The 10,377-nt window shown below is 41.2% G+C and overlaps 1 protein-coding gene across 3 annotated transcripts; it reads left to right on the forward strand.

Annotated features, from left to right (window-relative positions):
• Window positions 1-343: 343 nt before the first annotated feature.
• On the forward strand, window positions 344-10,095 carry LOC107082402 (protein FAM122A-like). 3 transcript variants are annotated; one of them, XM_015371075.1, is made up of 10 exons: window positions 344-1,370; window positions 1,481-1,559; window positions 1,641-1,694; window positions 2,682-2,725; window positions 2,807-2,861; window positions 3,187-3,288; window positions 4,377-4,462; window positions 6,949-7,013; window positions 7,388-7,484; window positions 9,278-10,095. In XM_015371075.1, exons 1-10 carry the CDS (start codon window positions 1,246-1,248, stop codon window positions 9,414-9,416), a joined length of 846 nt encoding a protein of 281 aa, XP_015226561.1. In that variant the 5' UTR covers window positions 344-1,245; the 3' UTR covers window positions 9,417-10,095. The 3 variants fall into 3 exon arrangements, with proteins under 3 accessions (XP_015226561.1, XP_015226562.1, XP_015226560.1); XM_015371076.1 differs by having other exon boundaries at window positions 346-895; window positions 4,374-4,462; XM_015371074.1 differs by having other exon boundaries at window positions 347-1,370; window positions 4,374-4,462.
• The last annotated feature ends 282 nt before the right edge of the window (window positions 10,096-10,377 follow it).

Consider the following 10,377-nt stretch of genomic DNA (forward strand, 5'->3'; position numbering starts at 1 on the left):
CTCCAGTGATGCTATTTCATTAGTGGAAGAACAGAAGGTGATTAAAACAAGAGAGCTAGTTTAGTCTTTAGAACAGACATGGCTACAGCTTGATGCTAACATGTTTGTTAGCTGTCAGAATTCAGTCAGAAATCTGAGATTAAAGTCAGAATTCAAAGATTAAAGTCAGAATTCTGAGATTAAAGTCTGAATGTTGACCCTTTTCCTATATTAAACTAAAATAAAATTCAAAAATCAGTAAACTTTTTTATTTTTTCATTGGCCCTAATCCTCTTCCGTAGCTCCTATTCTCTCCTGCTGTCGGTCACACCGGCAGCCGGAGGTCTCTTTATTGGTCAGCCGTGCTGACGTCGAAAGGGGCGTGAAGTTCCCTGCTAACACCTAGCTCCAATATAATTTTAAGAGACTCTCTGGTTCAACCTTGGCGATACATATATTGCAGGAGCAGGATAAATAATCCTATATATTCTAAGGGAGACATTTTTTTTCTGGTAGGCAGGATTTAGCTGGTTCATAGCGCAGAAGTGGTTTAGCAGCTTAGCGGAAGAAAACTTCACAGGAACAGTGATGGCACTTCAATGCTAACATTGCTAGTTAGCTTCTCCGGCTATGTAGCCCAAACCATCTGGGTAGCAAAAATGAGTGGAACACTAGCTGAACTGAGCTAGCTAGGAGGTATGGCAGTCTTTTCATAGCAGCGTCGTTCATTTCACGCTGTCCACATTAGACTTGATGAGCATTGGGGCTGTATAGGAAACAGCTAGCAGCCTAGCTTAGCTAAATCTGCTTTATGTTTGGAGGTAAAGCGCCTTTGCAACTCGGTTCTTCGCTGAGACTGCCGCCTTTCACCAGCAGACTAACGGGTCAGCAGCTAGCAGCTACTGGGCATTGTGTGGTATGTAGCCACGGCATGCTAACCATCCATCAGGAAAGTTTTTGACTGCTCACAACATTATAAGCAACGTTTTAACAGTGTGATCAGGGCGGCATATACAGGACATAAAACTACTGTCATGCTTAGAAACCATTGTTAAGGTGTTTGATAGAGGAGAGGGCCCCTGTGTATCGCTTTGGGTCTTCTATATTGTTAACTGGCTTCTCTCATGTCGACTTCGGTTTGATTGAGTGGACGAATTAATTTCCAACATGTAAAGTGTGCAGTTTGAGGGTCAGTGATGTAGCGTTACTGAGCTGGGCCGCCATTTGAGCTTCATGAATCCCTGACGGGTAGCACAGTGAAGCAGAATGAACAACTCCGGAGTCATGGCACAAGAAAAGATGGAGCTGGATCTGGAAATCCCAGCTGCCTTAGTCCAAAACGATGGACACCTGAGGAGATCAAACAGTGCACCCATGATTAATGGATTGAGGTTCTCCAACAGTTTGATCACATTTCTTCTAAAGCAATCTTCTTTCATTGAATCACTTTGAAGGAACATCACTATGTCAAGATGACTAACATATTGATTTATGGTTGCAGTGATAACACTCAAGTCTTCCAAAGAGAGGTGCTACGTTGTCGCAGGAACAGCACTACAGTTGTCCACAGACCTAATATGGTACATTTCTGCAATTAGGACATAAATGTTGCCATTTCTTTCTGATTCACACAGCACTGAACGTTCTCCCCTCTTATGCAGGTCCCTTCGTCGCCCATCCGAGTCCCCAGTACCAGGCTTCACCAGATAAAACAAGTAAGCAGCATGTAATCCTAATCAAAGATGAGCCGGTGTTTCAAAGACTTTGGTTATTAGTATTTAGAAATTTGGGGCTGCTGGATGTTAGCTTCCTTATCATCTAGGGCAGGGGTCTTCAACATTTTCCAGGCTAAGGAACCCCAAACTGATGGCGAGATGGAGCGGGGACACCCTCATTATATATATTGTATGAAAATGTGTTATATCAAACTGGTCCTATAGTCACTCTATTACGGATAGAGTAATCCAGGCATCCCCAAAGTCGGTCCTCGAGGGCCACCGTCCTGCAGGTTTTAGAGGTTTCTCTGCTCCAGCACAGCTGATTTATATTAATGATTGATTAACAGGATTTTGCTGAGCTGCATTTATCAGAATCAGCTGTGCTAAAGCACAGAAACCTCTAAAACCTGCAGGATAGCGGCCCTCGAGGGCCGACTTTGGGGACGCCTGTAGTAATGTAACGAAAGTGTTTGTGTCCTGGGATTTTTAAAGTATTTCTGATTCTGATTCCTCATTGATGGGACAGATGTTGTGAATGAAACGGTGCCCTGCTTCAAAGAGCTCCTGTGTGTCGCTGAATGTGTGCATTGATGACTGAAAGACATCTTCTGCCTCCAATTATTTGTTTACTACAGTGTGTTGAATTCACGTTGATGTGTATTTAAAGACATTTCAGTTAGTGGAAAAAATTGCAGGGGGAATATAAAAAAAGTCTAATCAACCAAAACTTTTGCGACCCCCATTCAGTACCTCAGTGGACCCCCTGTTGAAGACCTCCGATCTAGGGGCCTCATATTCTGCATCCAAGCACTACTTTAGGTTGACATGTTTTTGACGTGATGCCAGATGTGCTTATGTACGTTAGTTTTCTAAAATGGATTCCTGTCGTCGTTTAAATTTTCATGCATGGTCGAGCTTTGAGTGCATCTAAATGGGCTGAGAAGATGACCTTTTATTCATGGCTTCTCTTGTTCATCTTTACAGGAAGAAGGAGTGGATGTGATGAACAGAGAAACTGCTCATGAAAGGTATGATCCTTTCATTTGGGGGGTCATGGAATTTGTTTTATGTAGAAGGCTTGATAGTTAACCCTTTTTTTGTCCACACAGGGAAGTTCAAGCTGCCATGCAAATGAGCCAGTCTTGGGAGGAAAGCCTCAGCCTGGTAAAAACATCTTTAGTTGTTGCTCTGCTGCATTTTAGGGGCGTTCCTCACACCGAGCACAGCTGTATTTTCTGACAGGCATGCTTTGGCCCAAGGCCATTCGGGTCCTCACTCTATGAATGTAGTGGGGACGAGTAAAAGCATGCTAGATTAACACCCAAACATTTGGGAGTTAACAGGGCCACCAGCCTTTCAAGTCCAGGCTGAGTTGGTAGTATAATGCTCCCACAGTAGTTTTATTTTATTTTATTTTATTTTGTAAACTGTTGTTTTATTATAGATGTGAAGATATTTCTCTGAGCATTTGATACTGCTGGATTTACAGAGTGACAACGATCTGGAGAAGTCTGCTTCCTCGTCTCCAAAGAGGATTGACTTTGTGCCTGTGTCGCCCGCACCATCACCAACCAGAGGAATAGGAAAAAAGGTAGATTGCTGAACAAGGTTCTCCTGAAATAATTGTTTTTCTGTGGCTTTAAGATATAATATCGGCTTCAGTTTCATTTCCTGGTCCCCATATTGAGGAAAACTCCAGTGTGGGTATCTGTTTTAAAATGGCCCCCATCTATTCACTCTGTTTCTATAAGGCATATAAGTTTGCTTAAAAATCGAGCAGCGGAGAGTTTAACCCTTTTAAAGCCGGGCACACACATGCAATTTTTTAAAAATCGTTGCACGCAGCTACAGCTCAAACTGTAGGGTTTTAACGTTCACAGCTCACGATGCGCTGTGCGACCCATCGCTCTGATGCGATCTACCTGCTCAAACTGCACATCCAAACACCACGCGTCAGACTCGGCGCCAAGAGATGGCGCTGGTCGGACTCGTCAATTTGGTAGGAAGAACAACAACTCCCTTGTTTGCACATGCGCCATGCTCGAGGTTGAGGTAAATCGGCTCGTAGCTCTGCTTCAACAGCAGGATTTGTCCACGAACACCTTTATGACGGCTGATGGAATTTCAAACATGTTTGATTTTTCTACCAACCTTCCGATTCCTGGTCGGGAGGTGGTTGTGAGAGGATAATCGCCCGTCATACCTCCTGTATACAACACGACACGGGGCGCATGATCAGGCTAAAAGTCGGCCTGATCAAAAAATTCTCGCACGACTGGAAAATCGGCAAAAAAATCGTACAATGTATGCCTGGCTTAAGGGAATCTGTGTTTAATATAATAAAAACACTCAATTTGAAGCCTTACTGTTGAATATTCATTTTTGGACAGGAGTCAACATGATTTACTGTTTTACTGACTTCCATTTTTGACCTTTTATACTGCCTGTATAGAGAGTTCTCTGGCAACCTATTTAAATAAAAATCTACACTAATGATGACCACGTTAAACCAAACAGTTTGGGGTCCAAATTCAAGTATCAGATCAGGAGTGAAAAATGGATCAGTGCGTTGCTTGTTTTTGAGAGCAGATTTATTCTAAACCTTTTTCAGATATTTGCTCCACTGATGACCTCATCCCCATGTTCTTGTGTTTTGTTTTTCCACTATCCTTCAAGAAGCAGTGTTTTTCTCCTTCCCTACAAATCCTCGTCAGCAGCAACGGCCTAACGCCCAGCCCAGTACCCAGCCCCACACGGCGGTTCAGGTCGGTGCATGTTTTTAGTCATAAACATTGGTGAGATGTTCTAATCTGCTTTCATATTGGCTAAGAATCCAACCTTGATTTAATGAATGTTATTCATTAAATTACACCTGTTCTCTGAAGTTTGCATACCATCATCAATGAAAGGAATAGAAGCTCTATATAAAGTTCAAACACATTTTAAAAGGGAACCAAACACCTAAAACCGCCATTTTGGTAGGAAAATTCACCTCCAAGCAACCAGAATCGTCACTGCTTCTAGACAAAAAAGATAAATAAATAGCGATGTTCTTAAAAATGTTCCTATCAAGTACATACTTCTGTCAAACCTTCTGAGCCGTTTCTGAGGTACTTCTCCAACCAACATGGCGGTTAGTGGCAGAGGGGTTCCAGATCTTGGCATGTAGAGTCAGGCCCAGAATGGATCGTAGCCCTAACAGATCTAGATTTATCATAAAGGTTTTTCTGTTTTTCCAGGAAATGAGGCAGGCATCTCTAAAGGTTAAAAAAAGTTATGTAAAAAGGATAGTTATGTAAAAAGGATATCCGAGTTTAAAAAACAAAACAAAAAAATATTTCATTTCATTACAAGAAAACATTGTGAAAAAGAATTATACCTCTCTTGATAATCAGTGAAAAAAACTTTTTCATGGAAGCAACCAAACTAATCTTATTGTAATTTATCGCCTATTTTGCAGGTTTTTATTTTGTGTTTTTTGACGTTTTATCTTTAAGATCTGAATTTATATGGTTGGAAGGCCTCCCTTCCATCGCCCTAATCTTTCACTTTGTGGAGAGATTTGCTCTGAGGACGGGAGGCTTTTTCTTGAAAAGAAAAAACATCATTGTATAATTAAAACCTTGATTTAATTTCCCATGGGAAAGGCTGGAACAAGATCTGTTCGATTTGTCAGCAGATTTCCTGACAAACAAATCCTAATGATTAGCATTAGCAAACAATAAAATCGCATCTGAACCCTTTTGCTTATTCAATTTGGCACCAACACTCAAAAGCTCCACTTGTGTTAATCCTTTTTTTTGCCGTTTTCGGCCTCAATCTGAAACCATTTCTCAGCTCTATTGTGGAGCTGCTAGAATCTGTAAACACCAGACTTCAGCCTACTCTTCCTTTTAGAGCAGAACTATTTCACATCCATGTTGGCATTGTAACCAGAAGTAAATATTCAAGTTTGGATTGGTCAAGGTGTATATAACAGTTTTTCATAATTTAATTTTATTTTTTTTAAAGGTATAGAGGTATTTTATTTCCGGGTGGATCATCTCAATAAGTGGTCCTCCTAATTGTCAATCATTCTGGTGATATGTTAACATAAGGTCATCGTACATGCTCGTCCCCCGTTAGCTATCTTTTTCCACGCCTGCACACTTTCAGGCGTTTATCTATGGTGAGCTACGGTTTCAGTCGTTGAAGCTCACCTTTCTTTGAAAATGGCCGAGGGTCATAAGAGGAAAAAGTGTCTACAAAGTTTGAGTAGAAAATAAAGGCCTCAGAAGAGGCGGATACATCCCGGGATGCTTTGTACTGAGTAGTGTTAATTTCGTCATCTTTTTTAAAATTTAGTCTTAAGGCTGATTTATAATTCGAAACTAAGTCGTCTGCGTAGGTGTCGCAGTGAACAAAAAGACGTCCCGCCCCCTCCGCAGACACTCCGCTGCACCTCTCCCAAATTGTAGGTGAACGCAGACAGGAGGCCGGCTTGTTTTGTTTTTATGACCGAAATTGCGGAAAACGACTCGTGAAGTTGGACCAGCTAGAAGAGCGAGCTGCGTGAGAACGCTGGACCTTTTTCCTCCTGGATCCCCGCTATTTTTCCCCCTCATGTCCTTCCGTTGTTGGAAAAACTCACCCCCACTTCCTCTCCACCTCGACCATATCTAGACCCACAGCGTATAGCGCAGACCAAGCATCAATATTGGGTATAAATCAAAAATGTCCGTGTCAAGGTCACTGCGACACTTTGCTGCAGGTGGATAACCAGGAAGTGAGGTAGGAGGGCAAAATTGGTTTAGCGCCACCACAGCACGGGAGGGAGAATTACGCCCAGGAGCAAATGGATAAAAATAGACCGGAGGAAAAAAAACATGAATCGATACTCCTGCGTACGTGTCGATACATCGAATCGATGCATCGATACAAAACGATTATTTACACCCCCAGTGTGAATGTAGCCTAAGTTATGGTGACTGATGTTGGTTTTTGCAAGTTTACATATTTTACAGTCTGCAACAATGTCAGAGAGAGTTAAGGACATAATACAAGCTTTGCATCCAATCCTGAACCAAAGTTAATGATCTTCAGAAGGTCCTGCAACTTCTGACAGCAACTAAATAATTAAATGTGATTGTTTAGGACCACGGTATTTAAATGGAGCTGCTTAACGACCAAACTCCTGTCAGCATCTAACCTGCTGATGATCAATTCTACTGCTAACTGTGATTTAACTGCTTTGTGCTCCTTCCTTCTTCAGCCGACGGAGCCAAAGTCCAATAAACTGCATCAGAGCCAGCATCCTCGGCCCAATTAAACGCAAAGGTGAGACACGCTTTCTATAAGTACTAAATGTTTTTCTTTAAAGTCTAAAAAGAAAATCTACCTCTAAGAAAAGTTAATCGAATTTTCCCTTTTCTTTTTCTTTAAGACAACCTAGTGCCGTTTAGTTGGATTTTACAAGATAGAAGAATTTTTCTTGAACGTTAAAAGGTTTTCTAATGAATAGAAACTATTTTTAGAATAGATCCGATTATATTGATGTTTTCACAGCTGTTTCTGGGAAACGAGAGTATCAACATGTACAGAGAAGAATCTATGTTTTGTCCAGAGTTAAAGTCAGACCAGCGAATTTAGAAATTTCTCCCCTATTGAATATCGCTTATGACCGTTCTGGAAATGTCTGTTTTACCCTGCAGGGGAAATGGAGACTGAAAGCCAACCTAAGAGGCTCTTCCAGGGTACCACCACCATGCTGTCGTCAGATGTGTCCAACCTGTCTGACCTCAGTTCCTGGTAATGATCCAATAATACTCTGTTCAGAAAAGGATTTACATGTTGGAGCTCAAGCAAAGACCACACTGATAAACCTGCAAAAAAATTTATTTGGTTTATTTTAAAGGGGGGGGAGATGGAGCCCATAATTTGTCATTATTGGACATTATGGTCCCACACCTGGACCGGTCCCGCACCAGAAAACCACAATCAATGTAAAATGGAACATAATAGATATTTTATATTCAAATCCAGCTTTAAAATTTATGTTTAGAAAAGTTTTGGATTTGGTTGTGAAAAAATGGGACTAAAGTACATGGATGGGTTTTCATTTAAAAAAGTGGGATACAAGAAAAGATCTGTGATGAAACTAACTTCATTGGATTGAAGGTTAGTAGTAAACAAATGCTGTGTTGGTTACAAACCGTACACATTTCCTTGTACAGTCAAATAGGTCTCGATCACTTCCCAGTACTTTGAACATGAAGTTGTTGAAAATATCCGCCTGACTGAGACATGAACGACAGTTTTAGAGGTTGATTTGTAGCGCTGAACATTACTTCCAATCATTATCATAGCTGTATAAATGTGCACTAGGTTGTGACAAACAATCTAGTTTAAATATTTGGTACATCATCATATTTGAAGTGCCATTCATTGAAATTCTGCAAGCCGGCAGTGTTTTTATGCTGTTGGTAGACTTGCTGCTTATTTTAGTGAGCAGCTAAAGAGGAGTGGAGACATTTTGTTAATTTTAAGAGGATGAATTCGATTAGATGAGCTTCATTGATCTCACAGCGGAGAAATTCACTCGTCACATAGTGGCATGGAAGTTACAGAAGGTGCAAACAGGGAGGAAAAAGGTGCATTAAGAATAAGCAATATATATATATACAGTATATACAGTATATCAAGATAAGAATGAGTGGGTTTGTTTCTGCTAAAGGTGCACCAACCGCAGCTTAATAGCAGATCATTTTGGACCAACGTTTTTTTGATAAAGAAATAACAATACATGGACCGTCTGATCTAATACGTACATTCATACTTATAATAATTACTTATGTAGAGGGGTTTATTGTGGCCTCTAATAAAGAATCAACAGTAATGATAAAGTTAAAGCAACCAGAGCTCTGGTGTCCAGATAATCAGAAATCATGATTCAGTTATTCAGATAAGTGCAAAAAAGTGGATCAGCTCATCACAGTAATAGGTTGTCAGCAATTTTTTTTATATGTAATTACCCTGGATGCAAAGCTGCCACATTCTGTGCCTCCTCAGTCAGCTGGTTAGCCTCTGTAACTGGCTGTATGTTTTATGTATCTATTTTCAAATTCTATTCTAATCTCCGTCAAGCATCCCTGCATAATACAGTAGTAACCATTCAAAATGTCCTCACTTTCCTTGATGGACCCCTTCACTGGTCCCCTAAAATTCCCTTTTTAAACATCAGTCTTTGAACTAAAATATTCTTTGTCATAATTTGTGGACATCAAGGTCTAAAGATTAGGCTCCTCTCCTGGTTGATTCTGTAATTCAGTGAAAGGGTGGAGTCGGAGTAAAAAAATATATGCATGCCCAGGAGAAGGAGTCCCTCCAGTGGCTGGGAGTCGGCTGCCATTTGACTGGGAAGAGCCATTTTCAATGGCCACATGGAGCCAAACCTTCCCCCGAGAAACAAAGGTTGCTAAGCTCTGCAGTTATTGGTTACAGTCCAGAATTTATTTACTTTTTTTTTATAACTTGGTTGAGAAGGCTTCATAAAAGAAAGTGTTTTCAATTTGATAAATATGTTTTTTTTTGTTTTTTTCCAGTAACTCTCCAGATTTAATGGATGGGAGTCTCAGCAGCATCGGCTCCTCCACGGATTCCCCGGGTAAAATGGAGGGCGTGTCGCCTTCGTCGTCTAGCAACTCGCCCTTTACCTCCCTGCAGGATTTGTCTCCAAAGTGAATCGATAGCGAGAGCTTCGGAGGCGGGACGCCGTCTTCCACTGTCGACGGGGAATCGCCCTTCTCAAAGCCCCCAGCCCCTGGTTTTTAGGCCTGCATTTAGTTTACATGGACTCGTCCATTATTTGCCTCTGTACCACTGTTGTCATGGCGACTTTCACAGAGGGTGTAGATAGTTTGGAGTTGAGGAATGAAAAGCCACGGCGAGGTGGTGGGAGTGAAGCTGACTGAACACTGTGAGCGCCAGCTGCTATTGACCATCCTAGATGGTGCTCAGCTGCATTGTCCTATAGTGTATAACTGGCTGTCCTGCCATTTGTGTCCTACTCGTCCCCCCATCTCAGAGACACTGAGCACTGGACATTGATGGTGTCTGTGTGCTGGTAAACTTCGTCCCTAATGCCTTTGTATGTACAGTCTGCTGATTTTGTAAGATCTAACTTATTGTTTTCCTGCTTTGTTTGTAAGTATGTACATATAAATCTAGTGAGTTTATATATATATATAAAAATATATATATATAGTTTGAGTGTGAGATGAATAGGCCGGAGTTTTCATCCAGGGTGCATCTGGAGATTTTCTGTTTTGTTTGGAGAGGATTTTCAGAATATTTTTTGATCATAGGCTGTGAACTGTGGTGACTTTCTTTTTCTGAGATTTACTTCCTTTTTAAATAATAAAAAAAAAGTAATATTGGAACTTTATTGATCTCACATTTGAAAAATTAACTTCTGCATTTAACCCATCCCCTTTGGGAAGCAGTAGGCTGCCATTGTGGGATGCCCAGGGAAGCTGTGTGGGGTTAAGGGTCTTTACTCAGAAACTCAGAGTGGCAGTCTGTGGGAGTGGAAGTGGAAATCAGGACCTCAGGATTCCAAGCTCTATGCCCTGACCACTAGGCCGCCACTCCCCAACCATAATAAGCCAGAAGGAGCAGATAATACAGCTCACAGTAAATCATT

Source organism: Cyprinodon variegatus, unplaced genomic scaffold (genome assembly GCF_000732505.1).
Source record: "Cyprinodon variegatus isolate N-32 unplaced genomic scaffold, C_variegatus-1.0 Scaffold52, whole genome shotgun sequence".
NCBI lineage: Eukaryota > Metazoa > Chordata > Actinopteri > Cyprinodontiformes > Cyprinodontidae > Cyprinodon > Cyprinodon variegatus.

Bases quoted from the DNA above. Each gene is read 5' to 3' on its own strand.
- LOC107082402 (XM_015371074.1), top strand. From the start codon at position 1,246: ATGAACAACTCCGGAGTCATGGCACAAGAAAAGATGGAGCTGGATCTG. The intron at 1,695-2,681 runs GTAAGCAGCATG...TCATCTTTACAG, and splicing joins GGCTTCACCAGATAAAACAA to GAAGAAGGAGTGGATGTGAT. The intron at 7,485-9,277 runs GTAATGATCCAA...GTTTTTTTCCAG, and splicing joins CTGTCTGACCTCAGTTCCTG to TAACTCTCCAGATTTAATGG.